Source organism: Acipenser ruthenus, unplaced genomic scaffold, assembly GCF_902713425.1.
Source record: "Acipenser ruthenus unplaced genomic scaffold, fAciRut3.2 maternal haplotype, whole genome shotgun sequence".
Lineage (NCBI taxonomy): Eukaryota > Metazoa > Chordata > Actinopteri > Acipenseriformes > Acipenseridae > Acipenser > Acipenser ruthenus.
In genome coordinates, this window is record NW_026707609.1 from 1 (window position 1) to 21,616 (window position 21,616).

Consider the following 21,616-nt stretch of genomic DNA (forward strand, 5'->3'; position numbering starts at 1 on the left):
GTAAAGCATAGGGAAGCATTGTAAAGCACAGAGAGGTGTGGTAAAGCATAGGGAGGTGTGGTAAAAGCATAGGGAAGCATTGTAAAGCATAGGCTGAAGGAGTGGGTTTTGGGTGTACCCCCAGTTTTCTCTCCTCCCTGACCCCCTCTTCCTCTCCTCTTGCAGAAGTGATATCTGGTCTCTGGGGATCACAGCTATCGAAAATGGCCGGAGGGCGCCCCGCGTGAGTCCACACATGACTTATTATATTTCTTTTTGTACATTTGAAAGCAATCCTGTGGCCTCAGTAGGAGCTCTCAAACATGTCTAACCTCCTACATGTCTCTCTCTCTCTCTCTCTCTCTCCCTCCCCTCCTCTCCCTCAGCTCTGTGTGATATGCACCCAATGAGAGCTCTCTTCCTCATCCCACGAAACCCGCCTCCCAAACTCAAGTCCAAGAAATGGTGAGTTTACAAGATCGCAGACACGAAGACAGACAGCATTAACACAGACAGACAGAGCGACGCACAACTAGACAGACAAACAGAGAGAGAGACACACGCGCACACACACAGAGGGTATAACGCTGTCCTCCCCTCTCCCCCTCTCTCAACTGTTTCCACTCTCTCTCCCTTCTCCTCTCTCCCCTCTCTCCCTCCCCCTCTCTTCCCACTCTCTCCCCCTCTCCCCCCTCTCCTCTCCACTCTCCCCCGTCCTCCCCCTCTCTCCTCTCTCCTCCCCTCACTCCCCTCTCGCACCCCCCTCTCTCTTCCCCCCCTCTCTCCCCCCCTCTCGCTCCCCCCTCTCTCCTCTCCCAGGTCGAAGAAGTTCATTGATTTCATCGAGAGCTGCCTGATAAAGAGCTACACGAGCCGCTCCTCCACCGAGCAGCTGCTGAAGCACGCCTTCATCCGGGAGCAGCCCACCGAGAGGCAGGTCCGCATCCATCTCAAAGAACCACATCGACCGCACACGGCAAGAAACGGGGCGAGAAGGGTGAGGAGAGGAGAGGGAGTGTGCGTGTGTGTGTGCGTGCGTGTGTGTCGGTGAGGCGAGGGAGGAGGGATTGTGTGTGTGTACGTGCGTGTCTATGTGTGTGTGTGTGTGTGTGTGTGCGTGCGTGTGTGTGACGGTGAGGCGAGGGAGGAGGGATTGTGAGTGTGTGTGTGCGTGTGCATGTGTGCGTGCGTGCGTGTCTCAGTGTGTGTGTGTGTGTGTGCGTGCGTGTCTCAGTGTGTGTGTGTGCGTGTGTGTGACGGTGAGGCGAGGGTGTAACCCCCTGTTTCTGTCTCAGAGGAGACGGAGTACGAGTACAGTGGCAGCGAGGAGGAGGAGGAGAGCCATGGAGAGGAAGGGGAGCCCAGGTACAAACTGCTAGACTATCCACTGCAGTACAATACAATACGATAGAATACAATACACTGCAGTACAATACAATACATTGCAATACAATACAATACACTGCAGTACAATACAATACAATACAATACACTGCAGTACAATACAATACAATACAACACACTGCAGTACAATACAATACACTGCAATACAATACAATACAATACAACACACTGCAGTACAATACAATACACTGCAATACAATACAATACAATACAACACACTGCAGTACAATACAATACAGTGCAATACAACACAATACAATACACTGCAGTACAATACTCACCCCCCCCCTCTTCACCTCTCCCAGCTCCATCCTGAACGTTCCCGGGGAGTCGACGCTGCGCCGGGATTTCCTGCGGCTGCAGCAGGAGAATAAGGAGCGCTCGGAGGCCCTGAAGAGGCAGCAGCAGCAGCAGCAGCTGGGAGCCCAGAGACGAGACCCAGAGGAGCACAAGAGACAACTCCTACACGACAGACAGAAACGCATCGAGGAGCAGAAAGAGCAGCGCAGGAGACTGGAGGAGGTGAGAGAGGGGAGGGAGGAGGGAAGGGGAGGGGAGAGAGAGGCAGCTCCTACACGACAGACAGAAACGCATCGAGGAGCAGAAAGAGCAGCGCAGGAGACTGGAGGAGGTGAGAGAGGGGAGGGGAGGGGAGGGGAGAGAGAGGCAGCTCCTACACGACAGACAGAAACGCATCGAGGAGCAGAAAGAGCAGCGCAGGAGACTGGAGGAGGTGAGAGAGGGGAGGGAGGAGGGGAGGGGAGGGGAGAGAGAGGCAGCTCCTACACGACAGACAGAAACGCATCGAGGAGCAGAAAGAGCAGCGCAGGAGACTGGAGGAGGGGGAGGGGAGGGGAGGGGAGAGAGAGGCAGCTCCTACACGACAGACAGAAACGCATCGAGGAGCAGAAAGAGCAGCGCAGGAGACTGGAGGAGGTGAGAGAGGGGAGGGGAGGGGAGGGGAGAGAGAGGCAGCTCCTACACGACAGACAGAAACGCATCGAGGAGCAGAAAGAGCAGCGCAGGAGACTGGAGGAGGTGAGAGAGGGGAGGGAGGAGGGGAGGGGAGGGGAGAGAGAGGCAGCTCCTACACGACAGACAGAAACGCATCGAGGAGCAGAAAGAGCAGCGCAGGAGACTGGAGGAGGGGAGGGGAGGGGAGGGGAGAGAGAGGCAGCTCCTACACGACAGACAGAAACGCATCGAGGAGCAGAAAGAGCAGCGCAGGAGACTGGAGGAGGTGAGAGAGGGGAGGGGAGGGGGAGGGGGAGAGAGAGGCAGCTCCTACAACGACAGACAGAAACGCATCGAGGAGCAGAAAGAGCAGCGCAGGAGACTGGAGGAGGTGAGAGAGGGGAGGGAGGAGGGGAGGGGAGAGAGAGGCAGCTCCTACACGACAGACAGAAACGCATCGAGGAGCAGAAAGAGCAGCGCAGGAGACTGGAGGAGGTGAGAGAGGGGAGGGGAAGGGGAGGGGGAGAGAGAGGCAGCTCCTACACGACAGACAGAAACGCATCACGGATCAGAAGGAACAGTGGGAGAGGGGAGGTGCTGGTTGAACCCCATGGTTTGAACCTCATTGGCTGTGTGGTGTTGACTGGCTCTCCCCCCCCCCCCCCCCACAGCAACAGCGCACGGAGCGTGAGCTGGCGAAGCAGCAGGAGAAGGGCCCGCAGCAGAGGCGACTCGAGGACATGCGCCGCGAGGAGGAGCGGAGACTGGCAGACAGGGAGCAGGTAACCAATCCAATCGCGGCACCGACGCACAGGGAACCAATCGCATCGCAGCACCGGCACACAGGGAACCAGTATGTGTGACCAATTAGATATCAGCGCCGACACAGGGAACCTGTCACCTTTTAAGACTGACAGACAGGTAACCAATCGCATCACAGCACTGACAAACAGGGAACCAATCGCCTGTAAACGCGGTCTCCTGGTAAACCAAACGGCTCATGGCTCTTTTAAAAGCCGCTAAAAATCTGGTACCTTTTTTTGAATTTCCTTGATTTTCCTCAAGCTTTCAGTCTTCTGTTTTATATCCCTCTGTCACTCTCTCTCTCTCGCTCTCTCTCTCTTTCTCTCTCCTCCTTCTCTCTCTTCTCCAGGACTTTATAAGACATAAGTTAGAGGAGGAACAGCGACAGTTAGAGATCCTTCAACAGCAGCTGCTGCAGGAGCAGGCCCTGCTCATGGTAAACAAGGCTGGCCTCCACTGTAACCGTCTCCCATTCCACCCCCACCTCCCACGGCCCTGACCATAAATCTAGCCCCAGGCTTGTTTTAAACAACGTAGGCTCCAGTTGATGCCATCAACCAAACGTTGCTTCAAACCCCTCTTAGAGGCCTTAACCCTAAATCCAGACCCAGGCTTGGGGTAAGCCAAGGCCGGCCTCGGCTGTAACTGTCTCCCGTTCCACGCCCTCTCAACCTTAAATCTAGTCCCAGGCTTCTGGTAAATGGCCCAGGCGTCAGCCCTCATCCCCTACGTGACGTTTACATTTTGTATCGTATTGTAAAATGTTGTCAGGCGCCTGGAGGGCCCAGTGGTTTTGAAAGGCGCTATATAAAATGTAAATAAATGAAATAAATACACAAACTCTGCAGGCCTTACCCGCTCCTTGAGCTGCTCCCGTTACTCCAGCCCCCCCCCCCCCAATTTCATCCCTAGCATGAAGCCCACCCCTGCCTGTACAACGCCTGTGTGTTTGTCTGTGTTTTCATATTCTCTGTGCTTTACTACACTGTGCTGTGCTTTTACCAGGGGGTTACCAAAGCAGTAAACTCCCTCTCTCCCTCTCTCTCTCTCTCTCTCTCTCTCTCTCTCTTTCTCTCTCTCTCTCTCTCTATTACCCCCTCTCTCCCACTCTCCTCTCTCCCCTGTCCCTTCTCCATCTCTCCCCCCTCCATCTCTCCCCCCTCCATCTCTCCCCCCTCCATCTCTCCCCTCTCTCTCCCCTTCTCTCCCCTCTCCTTCTCACTCTCCCTTGCCCTTGTCCTCTTCCCCCCCCCTCTCTCTCCTCTCTCCCCTCTCCCTTCCCCATCTCTCCCCCTCACCCTCCCTCCCTCCTCTTCTCTCTCCTCTCCCTTCCTCATCGCTCCCCTCTCCTTCTCACTCTCCCCCTCGTCCTCTCCCTCTCTCTCCCCCTCTCCCCCTCTCTCTCAGGAGTACAAGCGAAAGCAGGTGGAGGAGCAGAGGCAGTCAGAGAGGTTGCAGAGGCAGCTGCAGCAGGAACACGCCTACCTGATATCCCTGCAACAGCAGCAGCACAAACAGCAGCAACAGCAGCAGCAGCAGCAGCAACAACAAGACAAGAAACCCCAACTCTACCACTACAAGATCCCCGAGCCCAGCAACAAGCCCGCCTGGGCCAGAGAGGTGACTCCTTCAATACTGACCCCCTGACCCTTCAATACTGACCCCCTGACCCTTCAATACTGACCCCCTGAAACTTCAGTATTGACTTGGAGGTTCCAGGTTCAAATCCCGGCTCAGCCACTGACTCCCTGTGTGTGTGTGTGTGTGTGTCTGAGCAAGTCACTTCACCTCCTTGTGCTCCGTCCTTCGGATGAGACGTCAAACAAACGAGCTCCTATTGGAAGTGACTCTGCAGCAGCAGCAGCAGTTGTTGATGATGCAGAGTTCACCCCCCTAGTTTCTGTAAGTCTCTTTGGATAAAAGCGTCTGCTAAATGACAATAATAATAATAATAATAATACTGACCACCTAACCGTATAATACCGATTCCCTAATCCTCCAAAATTGACTCTGTAACTTCAGTATTGACTCCCTAACCTCTCAGGTGGAGGAGCGCTCGAAGCTCAACAGGCAGGACTCTCCCTGCTCCAAGCCCAAGATGGGCTCCACCGTGTCCGACCCTGCCCTGCAGTCGCGCTCCGAGACCGGCCAATCAGGGGCCGCGCAGGCAGCCCAGACTCCGCCCATGCAGCGCCCCGTGGAGCCACAAGGGGGCCAGAGCAAGGTGACTGTTTCCTGGGGGAGGTTTGGTAGTTTTGTGTGTAGACTTGTTCTTCATGTATTATTTCTGCTTGTTTGACTGCTGTTAACCTCTCTTGTCTTCCCTCTCTATCCTCTCCCCTCTCTCATTCCCTCCTCCTTTCATCCCCTCCTCCTCTCTCTCCTCTCCTCTCCCCCTCTCTCATCCCCTCCCTTATCCCCTCCTCCTCTCTCTCCTCTCCTCTGTCTTCTCTCTCCTCTCTCCCCTCTCCTCTCTCATCTCAACCCATCCCCTCCTCTCCTCTGTCCTCTCCTCTCTCATCTCATCCCATCCCCTCCTCTCCTGTCCTCTCTCCTCTCCTCTGTCCTCTCTCCTCTCATCTCATCCCATCCCCTCCTCTCCTCTGTCCTCTCCTCTCTCATCTCATCCCATCCCCTCCTCTCCTCTCGCCTCTCCCCCCTCTCCTCTCTCATCACATCCCCTCCTCTCCTCTCTCCCCTCTCTCCTCTCCCCTCTTTTCCTCTCCCCTCTCTATCCTCTCCTCTCTCTCCTCTGTCCTCTCTCGTCTCCTCTCCTGTGTCCTCTCTCCCCTCTCCTCTCTCATCTCAACCCATCCCCTCCCCTCCTCTCCTCTCCTCTCCTCTCCTCTCCTCTCCTCTCTCAGTTCCAGATGGCTCACCTGGTCCCCCTCAAGCCCTACGCTGCCCCAGTCCCTCGCTCCCAGTCTCTCCAGGACCACCCCACCCGAAACCTGGCCGCCTTCCCCACTCAGGAACCCTCCACGCCCTCCCCCACCCCCTCCCACCGCCGCACCCCGTCCCGAGGAGACATGGTGCGCCAGAACTCCGACCCCACCCCCGAGGGCCCCGCCCCCCTGCCCCGGCCAATCAAGGACGAGAACGGCCCCTGGGTCAGGATCCAGGAGGCGGAGCAACCCCCCAAGGTATTGTGATGTCACTGTGATGTCAGAGAAAGCCAGGCAGCTGCATTCTCAGAGAAATTGGAAGTGATATTTTTTAAGAGACAGTAATATATATAATATATATTTTACTGTGTAGCATATATGATGCATTTCTCTGTATTTAAAGTATCATGGATTTTCTGAATGTGTAGCCGTGGCGATGGGGGCTGGATGTCACTGACGGGCTGGTTTTGAATGTGTAGCCGTGGCGATGGGGGCTGGATGTCACTGACAGGCTGGTTTTGAATGTGTAGCCGTGGCGATGGGGGCTGGATGTCACTGACAGGCTGGTTTTGAATGTGTAGCCGTGGCGATGGGGGCTGGATGTCACTGACAGGCTGGTTTTGAATGTGTAGCCGTGGCGATGGGGGCTGGATGTCACTGACAGGCTGGTTTTGAATGTGTAGCCGTGGCGATGGGGGCTGGATGTCACTGACAGGCTGGTTTTGAATGTGTAGCCGTGGCGATGGGGGCTGGATGTCACTGACAGGCTGGTTTTGAATGTGTAGCCGTGGCGATGGGGGCTGGATGTCACTGACAGGCTGGTTTTGAATGTGTAGCTGTGGCGATGGGGGCTGGATGTCACTGACAGGCTGGTTTTGAATGTGTAGCCGTGGCGATGGGGGCTGGATGTCACTGACAGGCTGGTTTTGAATGTGTAGCCGTGGCGATGGGGGCTGGATGTCACTGACAGGCTGGTTTTGAATGTGTAGCCGTGGCGATGGGGGCTGGATGTCACTGACAGGCTGGTTTGCTGGTAACTGTAACTAAACACGCCCTGAATCTCATTTTTAGGTTCCCCAGAGAACGACTTCCATCGCCACTGCCCTGAACAGCAGCCTCTCCACAGGAAACAGGCAACCAGCGAGAGCAAGGTAAGACGTCCCAGGGATACAGGAACTACACTGCACTGAGGGAGAGAGAGGGAGAGAGCCTTTCAAGGAGTACAGACCTCTCTGTGCTTTACAATGCTTCCCTATGCTTTACCAGACCTCTCTCTGCTTTACAATGCTTCCCTATGCTTTACCAGACCTCTCTGTGCTTTACAATGCTTCCCTATGCTTTACCAGACCTCTCTGTGCTTTACAATGCTTCCCTATGCTTTACCAGTCCTCTCTGTGCTTTACAATGCTTCCCTATGCTTTACCAGACCTCTCTGTGCTTTACAATGCTTCCCTATGCTTTACCACACCTCTCTGTGCTTTACAATGCTTCCCTATGCTTTACCAGTCCTCTCTGTGCTTTACAATGCTTCCCTATGCTTTACCACACCTCTCTGTGCTTTACAATGCTTCCCTATGCTTTACCAGACCTCTCTGTGCTTTACAATGCTTCCCTATGCTTCTCCATGCTTTCACTGTGCTTTATCACACATTGCTGTGCTTTTACTAAGGACTCTGTCTCTGTTTCAGTAATCCAGATCTGCGGAGGAACGAGGGATGGGAGAGGGGGGACAGCCTGGCCTCTGTGTCTAACCTGCCCCAGACAGGCTCTCTGGAGCGCCATCGTGTGGCGGGTAAGCGTCGCTGCAGCCAGGGCAAACACCTCCTGTACCCTCAGAGATCCAGAGAGTCAATTTATTATTATTATTATTATTATTATTTTTATTTATTTATTTATTTATTTATTTATTTATTTATTTAGCCAGGAAAGTCCCATCAAGATTTGACAATTTCTTTTACAAGGGAGCTCTATGTTAAAGTATATTTTCTGTCCTCTCTCTCTCTCTCTCAGTTCCCAGTAAGCTGGACAGTTCTCCGCTCCTCTCTCAGGACAGCAGGGTGAAGCCGGAAGAGTCACGCACCACCTCCCGCCCCGGCAGACCAGCGGTGAGAGACACAGCGTGGAAAAACACAGCACAGAAAACACAGGAAAACACAGGAAAACACGGGAAAACACAGGAAAACACAGCACAGAAAATACAGGAAAACACAGGAAAACACAGCACAGAAAATACAGGAAAACACAGGAAAACACAGCACAGAAAACACAGGAAAACACAGGAAAACACAGCACAGGAAAACACAGGAAAACACAGGAAAACACAGCACAGAAAACACAGGAAAACACAGGAAAACACAGCACAGAAAATACAGGAAAACACAGGAAAACACAGCACAGAAAATACAGGAAAACACAGCACAGAAAACACAGGAAAACACAGGAAAACACAGCACAGAAAACACAGGAAAACACAGGAAAACACAGCACAGGAAAACACAGGAAAACACAGCACAGAAAATACAGGAAAACACAGGAAAACACAGGAAAACACAGCACAGAAAATACAGGAAAACACAGGAAAACACAGCACAGAAAACACAGGAAAACACAGGAAAACACAGCACAGAAAATACAGGAAAACACAGGAAAACACAGCACAGAAAATACAGGAAAACACAGGAAAACACAGCACAGAAAATACAGGAAAACACAGGAAAACACAGCACAGAAAATACAGGAAAACACAGGAAAACACAGCACAGAAAACACAGGAAAACACAGGAAAACACAGCACAGAAAATACAGGAAAACACAGGAAAACACAGCACAGAAAACACAGGAAAACACAGGAAAACACAGCACAGGAAAACACAGGAAAACACAGGAAAACACAGCACAGAAAACACAGGAAAACACAGGAAAACACAGCACAGAAAATACAGGAAAACACAGGAAAACACAGCACAGAAAATACAGGAAAACACAGGAAAACACAGCACAGAAAACACAGGAAAATACAGGAAAACACAGCACAGAAAACACAGGAAAACACAGGAAAACACAGGAAAACACAGCACAGGAAAACACAGCACAGAAAATACAGGAAAACACAGGAAAACACAGGAAAACACAGCACAGAAAATACAGGAAAACACAGGAAAACACAGCACAGAAAACACAGGAAAACACAGGAAAACACAGCACAGAAAATACAGGAAAACACAGCACAGAAAATACAGGAAAACACAGGAAAACACAGCACAGAAAATACAGGAAAACACAGGAAAACACAGCACAGGAAAACACAGCACAGAAAATACAGGAAAACACAGGAAAACACAGCACAGAAAATACAGGAAAACACAGGAAAACACAGCACAGAAAACACAGGAAAACACAGGAAAACACAGCACAGAAAATACAGGAAAACACAGGAAAACACAGCACAGGAAAACACAGGACAGAAAAGACAGGAAAATACAGCACAGACAAATAATTTATGGACTCAGTAGATATTGATTGAATCAGAAAAATCAATAGCGGCTGATACAGACCAGTGATCATATCGAACAGGTGAAGAATTAACCTAAGGAAAGTGTTTCCGTGGATAAAATATCCCTTTTTTTAAAATGATTTTTAAAAACGTGCTCTCTTCACTAACCTAAGACTAACTCCTCTGTTAACCTTCTCTCCCTCTCCCTATCTCTCCTCCCTAACCTCCCACCCCCTCTCTCCCTCCTCTTCCCTCTCCCTCCCTCCCTTCCTCTCTCTCTCCCTCTTCATCTGTGATGCTCAGAGCTATAAAAGAGCAATAGGAGAGGTTAGTATCTGTGTGTGTGTGAGTGTGAGAGTTTCCCCACAGTAAAAGCACAGCAAAGTGTAATTAAGCACAGAGAAAGCATTGTAAAGCACAGAGAGGTCTGGTGAAGCACTGTAAAGCACAGAGAGGTCTGGTGAAGCATAGGGAAGCATTGTAAAGCACAGAGAGGTCTGGTAAAGCATAGGGAAGCATTGTAAAGCAGAGAGGTATGGTAAAGCATAGGGCAGCATTGTAAAGCACAGAGAGGTCTGGTAAAGCATAGGGAAGCATTGTAAAGCAGAGAGGTATGGTAAAGCATAGGGCAGCATTGTAAAGCACAGAGAGGTGTGGTAAAGCATAGGGAAGCATTGTAAAGCACAGAGAGGTGTGGAAAGCATAGGGAAGCATTGTAAAGCACAGAGAGGTCTGGTAAAGCATAGGGAAGCATTGTAAAGCACAGAGAGGTCTGGTAAAGCATAGGGAAGCATTGTAAAGCAGAGAGGTATGGTAAAGCATAGGGCAGCATTGTAAAGCACAGAGAGGTATGGTAAAGCATAGGGCAGCATTGTAAAGCACAGAGAGGTGTGGTAAAGCATAGGGAAGCATTGTAAAGCACAGAGAGGTGTGGTAAAGCATAGGGAAGCATTGTAAAGCACAGAGAGGTCTGGTAAAGCATAAGGAAGCATTGTAAAGCACAGAGAGGTCTGGTAAAGCATAGGGTAGACAGACTCTCTGGGACAGTAAAATAATTATCTGAGCAGTGTTGAGGACCCTTAAGAGGCGGACGAGGTGATAAACACTGCTTTTGGGGCTCCCGAGTGGCGCATCCAGTAAAGGCGCTCCGCGCGGAGTGCAGGATGTGCCCTATAGCCTGGAGATCGCAGGTTCGAATCCAGGCTATGTCACAGCCGACCGTGACCGGGAGTTCCTAGGGGGCGGCGCAGAATTGGCTGAGCGCTGCCCGGGTGGGGAGGGCTTAGGTCAGCAGGGGAATCCACGGCTCACTGCGCTTCAGCGACCTCTGTGGCCGACAGGGCGCCTGTGGCTCTGCAGCGGAGCCGCCAGATCTGTGTTGTCCTCCGGCACTGTAGGTCTGGTGGCATCGCTGTGGATCTGCAGTGCGAAAAATGACAGCTTGGCAGGAGCACGTTTCGGAGGACGCGTGTTCCAGCCTCCGTGTCCCGAGTCGCCGGGGGGGGGGGTTGCGAGCGGTGAGCCGAGGATACAGGTAATAATTGGGCGCATGCTAAAGGGGAGAAAACCGGGGTAACAAAATTGGCGACGACTACATTTAAAAAAAAAAACAAAAAAAAAACACTGGTCATTTTTTTTTTTTTTTTGGGGTGCGGGCACGCAGGATCGCGGGCTGTTCCCCAAAGAAAAGCCGGAGGACGGGCCTCGCCCCCCAGTGAAGGTCATGGACTACTCTTCATCGAGCGAGGACTCGGGAGAGAGCAGCGAGGAGGAGGAGGAGGGGGAGGAGAGAGGAGAGGAGAGCCGAGAGCGGTGAGAGAGAGCGAGCGAGAGAGAGAGAGAGAGGTGTTGTGTGTGTGTGTTAACCCTGCGCTGTGGGTGTCTGTGACTCTGTGTTTATTAACCCCTGTGTCTCTGTGTGTGTGTCTCTGTGTGTGTGTTAACCCTGCGCTGTGGGTGTCTGTGACTCTGTGTTTATTAACCCCTGTGTCTCTGTGTGTGTGTGTGTGCGTGCGTGCGTGCGTGCGTGCGTGTGTTAACCCTGCTCTCTCCCGCAGGCTGCGCAGGGGGAGGGATGGTGACAGCGACAGTGTCAGCACCATGGTGGTGCACGATGAGGAGGAGCCCCCCCACGTCAACACGAGCAGCGACTTCGGAGAGCAGACCCTCCTGCTGCAGAGAGTGAGTCCGTCACACACAATACAGACCCTCCTGCTGCAGAGAGGGAGTCCGTCACACACAATACAGACCCTCCTGCTGCAGAGAGGGAGTCCGTCACACACAATACAGACCCTCCTGCTGCAGAGAGGGAGTCCGTCACACACAATACAGACCCTCCTGCTGCAGAGAGGGAGTCCGTCACACACAATACAGACCCTCCTGCTGCAGAGAGGGAGTCCGTCACACACAATACAGACCCTCCTGCTGCAGAGAGGGAGTCCGTCACACACAATACAGACCCTCCTGCTGCAGAGAGGGAGTCCGTCACACACAATACAGACCCTCCTGCTGCAGAGAGGGAGTCCGTCACACACAATACAGACCCTCCTGCTGCAGAGAGGGAGTCCGTCACACACAATACAGACCCTCCTGCTGCAGAGAGGGAGTCCGTCACACACAATACAGACCCTCCTGCTGCAGAGAGGGAGTCCGTCACACACAATACAGACCCTCCTGCTGCAGAGAGGGAGTCCGTCACACACAATACAGACCCTCCTGCTGCAGAGAGGGAGTCCGTCACACACAATACAGACCCTCCTGCTGCAGAGAGGGAGTCCGTCACACACAATACAGACCCTCCTGCTGCAGAGAGGGAGTCCGTCACACACAATACAGACCCTCCTGCTGCAGAGAGGGAGTCCGTCACACACAATACAGACCCTCCTGCTGCAGAGAGGGAGTCCGTCACGCACAATACAGACCCTCCTCCTGCAGAGAGGGAGTCCGTCACGCACAATACAGACCCTCCTGCTGCAGAGAGGGAGTCCGTCACACACAATACAGACCCTCCTGCTGCAGAGAGGGAGTCCGTCACACACAATACAGACCCTCCTGCTGCAGAGAGGGAGTCCGTCACACACAATACAGACCCTCCTGCTGCAGAGAGGGAGTCCGTCACACACAATACAGACTATACACACACACACACTGACACACAGTACAGTCTGTACACACTGACACACACAGTACAGTCTGTACACACTGACACACACACACACAGAGACACACACACTGACACACACAGAGACACACACACACACTGACATGTTGTAATGTTTGTTTCCTTGTTGTTCAGACCCCCGAGGAGCAGCGCAGTCACAATGGATACACAAACCTGCCAGATGTAGTACAACCTGGACACTCCCCGACCGACCCCAAGAGTCAGGGGGCTTCCCCCAGCAAGGAGGGGGGCTACGACGTGAGTGCAAGACTCCCCCTGTGTACCTCCCCTACCCCCTTTGTACCTCCCCTACCCCCTTACACCTCCCCTACTCCCTACCCCCTTACACCACCTCCCCTACCCCCTTACACCACCTCCCCTACTCCCTACCCCCTTACACGTCCCCTACTCCCTACCCCCTTACACCACCTCCCCTACCCCTACACCTCCCCTACTCCCTACCCCCTTACATCACCTCCCCTACCCCTACACCTCCCCTATTCCTTACCCCCTTACATCACCTCCCCTACCCCTACACCTCCCCTATTCCCTACCCCCTTACATCACCTCCCCTACCCCTACACCTCCCCTACCCCCTTACACCTCCCCTACTCCCTACCCCCTACACTTCCCTATCCCTTTTTAAATCTGATTTTTTTAACATGCTCTTGAGACTCCTCTGTTAACCCTCCCTCTCTCTGTCTCTCTCCCTCTCTCTCTCTCCCTCTCTCTCTCTCTCTCCCTCTCTCCGTCTCTCCCTCTCTCTCCTCCCCCCTCTCCTTCTCTCTCCTCCTCTCTCTCTCCTCCCCCTCTCCTTCTCTCTCTCTCTCTCTCTCTCTCTCTCTCTCTCTCTCTCTCTCTCTCTCTCTCTCTCTCTCTCCAGTACCAGTCCCGTGGTCTAGTCAAGGCTCCTGGAAAGGCCTCCTTCACCACCTTTGTTGATCTGGGGATGTACCAGTCACAGGGGGGCGCTATGGAGGGCGTCTCAGTCGGGGGTGAGTGGTGCTCTCATCACTGATTGCCCAGCCAGGGGTGCAAATTTGGCACTATGTAAAGCACAGAGAGGTCTGGTAAAGCACAGGGAAGCATTGTAAAGCACAGAGAGGTGTGGTAAAGTATAGGGAAGCATTGTAAAGCACAGAGAGGTCTGGTAAAGCATAGGGAAGCATTGTAAAGCACAGAGAGGTATGGTAAAGCATAGGGAAGCATTGTAAAGCACAGAGAGGTCTGGTAAAGCATAGGGAAGCATTGTAAAGCACAGACAGGTATGGTAAAGCATAGAGAAGCATTGTAAAGCACAGAGAGGTCTGGTAAAGCATAGGGAAGCATTGTAAAGCACAGAGAGGTGTGGTAAAGCATAGGGAAGCATTGTAAAGCACAGAGAGGTCTGGTAAAGCATAGGGAAGCATTGTAAAGCACAGAGAGGTCTGGTAAAGCATAGGGAAGCATTGTAAAGCACAGAGAGGTCTGGTAAAGCATAGGGAAGCATTGTAAAGCACAGAGAGGTGTGGTAAAGCACAGGGAAGCATTGTAAAGCACAGAGTGGTCTGGTAAAGCATAGGGAAGCATTGTAAAGCACAGAGAGGTCTGGTAAAGCATAGGGAAGCATTGTAAAGCACAGAGAGGTCTGGTAAAGCATAGGGAAGCATTGTAAAGCACAGAGAGGTGTGGTAAAGCACAGGGATGCATTGTAAAGCACAGAGTGGTCTGGTAAAGGTATTAAGGTTGTATTAAGTCTGTATTAAGTCACTGTTCGTTGCGTGTACCCCCAGGTTTCATTGGGGGGGAGGCCTCGCGCTTGGAGCAGCTGAAGTTCGAGGTGCGGAAGGGCTCCATGGTTAACGTGAACCCCTCAAACACGAGACCCCACAGCGACACCCCAGAGATCCGCAAGTACAAGAAGAGGTTCAACTCGGAGATACTGTGCGCAGCGCTGTGGGGTGAGAGAGGGGAGGGGAGGAAGTGATGTAGAGAGTGAGAGGGAGTGAGTGAGTGCTGGAGAGAGTGATACAGAGTGAGGTGGAGTGAAGCACACAGAGTAGTTAAAACCTGCTGGACTGTGTGTTTCTGAGCTCTATCGTGTCTTGTGTCCCCCCCCCCTCTCTCGGGGGTGACCCTGCTGGACTGTGTGTTTCTGAGCTCTGTCGTGTCTTGTGTCCCCCCCCCCTCTCTCGGGGGTGACCCTGCTGGACTGTGTGTTTCTGAGCTGTGTCGTGTCTTGTGTCCCCCCCCCCTCTCTCTCGGGGGTGACCCTGCTGGACTGTGTGTTTTTGAGCTGTGTCGTGTCTTGTGTCCCCCCCCCTCTCTCTCGGGGGTGACCCTGCTGGACTGTGTGTTTCTGAGCTCTGTCGTGTCTTGTGTCCCCCCCCTCTCTCAGGGGTGACCCTGCTGGACTGTGTGTTTCTGAGCTCTGTCGTGTCTTGTGTCCCCCCCCCCTCTCTCGGGGGTGACCCTGCTGGACTGTGTTTTTGAGCTGTGTCGTGTCTTGTGTCCCCCCCCCTCTCTCAGGGGTGAACCTGCTGGTCGGCACGGAGACCGGGCTGAAGCTCCTGGATCGCAGCGGGCAGGGGAAGGTCTACTCCCTCATCAACGGCCGACGCTTCCAGCAGATGGAGGTCCTGGAGGGGCTCAACCTGCTGATCACTATATCAGGTACTGCTGGTCACTGTATCAGGGACCCGCTGCGTGTGTGCTGCCTGTCCCCTCTCCGCCTCACTCCCCCGCTCTCTCCTCTCTTCTCCCCCTCTCTCAGGTAAGAAGTATAAGCTGCGTGTGTACTACCTGTCCTGGCTGAGGAATAAGATCCTTCACAACGACCCTGAGGTGGAGAAGAAGCAGGGCTGGACCACAGTGGGGGAGATGGAGGGCTGCGTGCATTACAAAGTGGGTGAGTACAGACTGCACCCTGCACCCGATACACTGCACCCTACACACTGCACCCTGCACCCGATACACTACACACTATATCCTACACCCTACACACTGCACCCGTTACACTACACACTACACACTATATCCTACACCCTACACACTGCACCCTGCACCCGATACACTACACACTATATCCTACACCCTACACACTGCACCCTACACCCTACACACTGCACACTATATCCTACACCCTACACACTGCACCCTGCACCCGATACACTACACACTATATCCTACACCCTGCACCCGATACACTGCACACTACACACTATATCCTACACCCTACACACTGCACCCTGCACCCGATACACTACACACTATATCCTACACACTGCACCCTGCACCCGATACACTGCACACTACACACTATATCCTACACCCTACACACTGCACCCTGCACCCGATACACTACACACTATATCCTACACCCTACACACTGCACCCTGCACCCTACACCCTACACACTGCACCCTGCACCCGATACACTACACACTATATCCTACACCCTACACACTGCACCCTGCACCTGATACACTATACCCAACACACTGCACCCAGCACTGCACCCTACACCCTACACACTGCACCCTGCACCTGATACACTATACCCAACACACTGCACCCAGCACTGCACCCTACACACTGCACCCTGCACCTGATACACTATACCCTACACACTGCACCCAGCACCCTACACCCTACACACTGCACCCTGCACCTGATACACTATACCCAACACACTGCACCCAGCACTGCACCCTACACACTGCACCCTGCACCTGATACACTATACCCTACACACAGCACCCTGCACCTGATACACTATGCCCTACACACTGCACCCTACACACACACTCTCTCTCTCTCGCATACACACTCACACTCACTCTCTCTCACAAACACTCACTCTCTCTCTCTCGTGCACACACACACACTCGCACACACACTCACACTGCTCTCCCCCTCTCCTCTCCTCTCTCTCCAGTGAAGTACGAGCGGATCAAGTTCCTGGTGATTGCTCTGAAGAGCTCGGTAGAGGTGTACGCCTGGGCACCCAAACCCTACCACAAGTTCATGGCCTTCAAGGTACGAGAATCCGCTCAGCCCTGCTTTACCCAGGGCTGTACTCTGCATTCACTATAGTGTCCCATTTCAATATGCTTTACCAGACCTCTCTGTGCTTTACAATGCTTCCCTATGCTTTACCAGACCTCTCTGTGCTTTACAATGCTTCCCTATGCTTTACCACACCTCTCTGTGCTTTACAATGCTTCCCTATGCTTTACCAGACCTCTCTGTGCTTTACAATGCTTCCTTATGCTTTACCAGACCTCTCTGTGCTTTACAATGCTTCCCTATGCTTTACCAGACCTCTCTGTGCTTTGCAATGCTTCCCTATGCTTTACCACACCTCTCTGTGCTTTACAATGCTTCCCTATGCTTTACCACACCTCTCTGTGCTTTACCATGCTTCCTTATGCTTTACCAGACCTCTCTGTGCTTTACAATGCTTCCCTATGCTTTACCACACCTCTCTGTGCTTTACAATGCTTCCCTATGCTTTACCAGACCTCTCTGTGCTTTTAATACTAGCAGAAACGTGTATGAGGTTCTGTTAAGACCACATAGTCCTTTATTTATTATTATTATTATTATTATTATTATTATTATTATTATTATTATTATTATTATTTATTTGGCAGATCCTTTATCCAAGGCGACTTCCAGGTGTTACTGGGCAGTACAGGGTTACAATGCAAGATTCATATCTAAACAGTGTTTGAGTTTACTGCAGTGTGTGTGTGTGTGTGTGTGTGTGTGTGTGTGTGTGTGTCTGTGTGTGTCTGTGTGTGTCTGTGTGTGTGTGTGTGTGTGTGTCTGTGTTTCTCTTCTCTTTTCACCTCCCCGTTTCATTCTGTCCGTTTGTTCCCCCCCCCTCGCAGTCGTTCGCTGACCTGCCCCACCGCCCACAGCTCGTGGACCTGACGGTGGAGGAGGGTCAGAGGTTAAAGGTCATCTACGGGTCGAGCGCCGGGTTCCACGCCATTGACGTCGATTCGGGGAACAATTACGATATCTACATCCCCGTCCACGTGAGTACGGAGGAGGGAGGGAGGGAGGGAGGGAGGGAGGGAGGGAGGGAGAGGGCTCCAGAAACAGCGAGAATCTCAGGGAGGGAAATAAGACTCCCGTTGCACAGCAGTGTGATCCATTCTGTCTGTCCTGTTGCAACGTTGTAATGCATCCCTGTAGATTCAGAGCCAGGTCCTGCCCCTGTCTGTGTGTTAATGCCCCCTGTGTCTTTGTGTCCCTGTAGATTCAGAGCCAGGTCCTGCCCCTGTCTGTGTGTTAATGCCCCCTGTGTCTTTGTGTCCCTGTAGATTCAGAGCCGGGTCCTGCCCCTGTCTGTGTGTTAATGCCCCCTGTGTCTCTGTGTCCCTGTAGATTCAGAGCCGGGTCCTGCCCCTGTCTGTGTGTTAATGCCCCCTGTGTCTCTGTGTCCCTGTAGATTCAGAGCCGGGTCCTGCCCCTGTCTGTGTGTTAATGCCCCCTGTGTCTTTGTGTCCCTGTAGATTCAGAGCCGGGTCCTGCCCCTGTCTGTGTGTTAATGCCCCCTGTGTCTCTGTGTCCCTGTAGATTCAGAGCCAGGTCCTGCCCCTGTCTGTGTGTTAATGCCCCCTGTGTCTCTGTGTCCCTGTAGATTCAGAGCCAGGTCCTGCCCCTGTCTGTGTGTTAATGCCCCCTGTGTCTCTGTGTCCCTGTAGATTCAGAGCCGGGTCCTGCCCCTGTCTGTGTGTTAATGCCCCCTGTGTCTCTGTGTCCCTGTAGATTCAGAGCCGGGTCCTGCCCCTGTCTGTGTGTTAATGCCCCCTGTGTCTCTGTGTCCCTGTAGATTCAGAGCCAGGTCCTGCCCCACGCCATCGTGTTCCTGCCCCTGTCGGACGGGATGGAGATGTTGCTGTGCTATGAGGACGAGGGCGTCTATGTGAACACCTACGGGCGGATCATCAAGGACGTGGTGCTGCAGTGGGGCGAGATGCCCACCTCCGTGGGTGAGTGTGTTGTTATTATTATTATTATTATTATTATTATTTATTAGCAGACGCCCTTATCCAGGGCGACTTACAATTGTTACAAGATATCACATTATTTTTACATACAATTACATTATTTTTTACAAACAATTCCCCATTTATACAGTTGGGTTTTTACTGGAGCAATCTAGGTAAAGTACCTTGCTCAAGGGTACAGCAGCAGTGTCCCCCCCACCTAGGATTGAACCCACGTCCGGTCAAGAGTCCAGAGCCCTAACCACTACTCCACACTGCTGTGTGTGTGTGTGTGTGTGTGTGTGTGTGTGTGTGTGTGTGTGTGTGTGTATCACAGTGTATTAACCCCTCGTATGTGTGTGTGTGTCTCTCCGCAGCGTATATCTGCTCCAATCAGATCATGGGCTGGGGTGAGAAGGCGATTGAGATCCGCTCGGTGGAGACGGGGCACCTGGACGGGGTGTTCATGCACAAGCGCGCTCAGAGACTCAAGTTCCTGTGTGAGCGCAACGACAAGGTAACACAACCAGGACAGGCCAGGATAATACAGAACAGGCCAGGATAATACAGAACAATACAAGACAATACAGTATAATACAGGACAGGATAATACAGGACAGGATAATACAGAACAATACAAGACAATACAGTATAATACAGGACAGGATAATACAGGACAGGATAATACAGAACAATACAAGACAATACAGTATAATACAGGACAGGATAATACAGGACAGGATAATACAGAACAATACAAGACAATACAGTATAATACAGGACAGGATAATACAGGACAGGATAATACAGGACAGGATAATACAGAACAATACAAGACAATACAGTATAATACAGGACAGGATAATACAGGACAGGATAATACAGAACAATACAAGACAATACAGTATAATACAGGCCAGGATAATACAGGACAGGATAATACAGAACAATACAAGACAATACAGTATAATACAGGCCAGGATAATACAGGACAGGATAATACAGAACAATACAAGACAATACAGTATAATACAGGACAGGATAATACAGGACAGGATAATACAGAACAATACAAGACAATACAGTATAATACAGGACAGGATAATACAGGACAGGATAATACAGAACAATACAAGACAATACAGTATAATACAGGCCAGGATAATACAGGACAGGATAATACAGAACAATACAAGACAATACAGTATAATACAGGACAGGATAATACAGGACAGGATAATACAGAACAATACAAGACAATACAGTATAATACAGGACAGGATAATACAGGACAGGATAATACAGAACAATACAATACAGTATAATACAGGACAGGATAATACAGGACAATACAGAACAGTACAAGACAATACAGTATAATACAGGACAGGACAGGATAATACAGAACAATACAAGACAATACAGTATAATAGAGGACAGTATAATACAGGACAGGATAATACAGGACAGGACAGTAATACAGGACAGGACCATACAATACAGGACAATATAATACAGGACAGGACAGTAATACAGGACAGGACAGTAATACAGGACAGGACCATACAATACAGGACAATATAATACAGGACAGGACAGTAATACAGGACAGGACAGTAATACAGGACAGGACCATACAATACAGGACAGTATAATACAGGACAGGACCATACAATACAGGACAGTATAATACAGGACAGGACAGTATAATACAGGACAGGACAGTATAATACAGGACAGGATAATACAGGACAGTATAATACAGGACAATCATATAAAACAATATAGTAGAATCTAATCTAACAGAAGCTAAGTTCCCCTGATATACTGGCTCGGAGGAGTCGAATTCACCCGCTCGTGAACTTCCTTGTGTTCTCATCAGCGACTTCATTGTCGTTTTCATTGCGTGTGTTTGTGTGTGTGTTTGTGTTTGTGTGTGTGTGTGTGTTTTTTCTTCGCAGGTGTTTTTCGCTTCTGTCCGATCGGGAGGCAGCAGCCAAGTTTACTTCATGACTCTGACTAGGAATTGCATCATGAACTGGTAAAGAAAGACAGAAAGAAAGACAGAAAGAAAAGAAAAGAAAACGAAAAAAACAGGAATGAAAAAAAATCTGAAAATTCCAACACCATATGAAACAAAACTGTTGATTTTTAAATATGAATTCATATATCTGTATATAAAAGGAGCAAAATCAAACAGCAGAAAGGTCCTGCAGAAAATAATAATAATCAGTTCAGATTTGTACAGTTGATTTTTTCTTTAATCGGTCCCTGCATGACCTGTTTCTTCTGGACATTTAGGAAATCGCTACGATCATTTCGGAAGCCAGCTGGGTGACGGGGGGTGCGTGGGGGGTGATGGGGGGTGTGGGGGGCTCGTATCCTGTAGCTCTGTGATCTAGTTTGACGTTCTGTGGTGATCTCGCTCAGAGAAGAGAAAGGGGGACTGTCGAAAAAAAAAAAGAGTTTTTTTAGAGGGAAAAAAAATAGAAATTTAATTAATTAAAAATAATAATAATAATAATAATAATAATAATAATAATAATAATAATTCTGAATGTGTAGAAATGCAAACGCGTGTCGGGGAAAATTTGTGCCAAAACATTTTTCTTGGTTTTTCAATTTTTAATAAAAAAAGTGTCTATATATATATATATATACAGACAGACAGACAGACAGACAGACAGACAGACAGACAGACAGCTCTTGAGTAATGTAAACATGCAATACAGTCTATAATCATTTCTGTCGGCTGCATGTGTTCTGCTGTTTTCGTTTCATTTTATTTTATTGACTTGCTTGCACACTCCTCAGTATCGTGAGCAGACCAGCTCTTAGTCTGTCTCGGTTGAAATGACAGCTGTGTTAAAACTCCCAGCTCCCCCTGCTTTTGAGGGCGTGTGTCGTGTTAAAACTCCCAGCTCCCCCTGCTTTTGAGGGCTGCGATACCTGCCTT

General features: G+C 50.8%; 1 protein-coding gene across 1 annotated transcript; it reads left to right on the top strand.

The window, feature by feature from the left end:
* Window positions 1-210: 210 nt before the first annotated feature.
* LOC131727819 (misshapen-like kinase 1) lies at window positions 211-20,999 on the top strand (the record flags this gene model as incomplete). The annotated part of the gene is given in 27 exon segments (XM_059019103.1): window positions 211-223; window positions 366-444; window positions 799-937; window positions 939-956; window positions 958-976; window positions 1,275-1,344; window positions 1,689-1,905; window positions 3,009-3,119; window positions 4,549-4,761; window positions 5,186-5,365; window positions 6,006-6,284; window positions 7,098-7,177; window positions 7,715-7,818; window positions 8,037-8,131; window positions 9,823-9,846; window positions 11,183-11,331; window positions 11,577-11,700; window positions 12,815-12,937; window positions 13,563-13,674; window positions 14,452-14,619; window positions 15,188-15,331; window positions 15,432-15,566; window positions 16,596-16,696; window positions 17,554-17,703; window positions 18,504-18,663; window positions 19,038-19,177; window positions 20,622-20,999. Coding segments are annotated over 27 exon segments (3,231 nt in total), but the record flags the coding sequence as incomplete, so codon positions are not given.
* Between the last annotated feature and the right edge of the window lie 617 nt (window positions 21,000-21,616).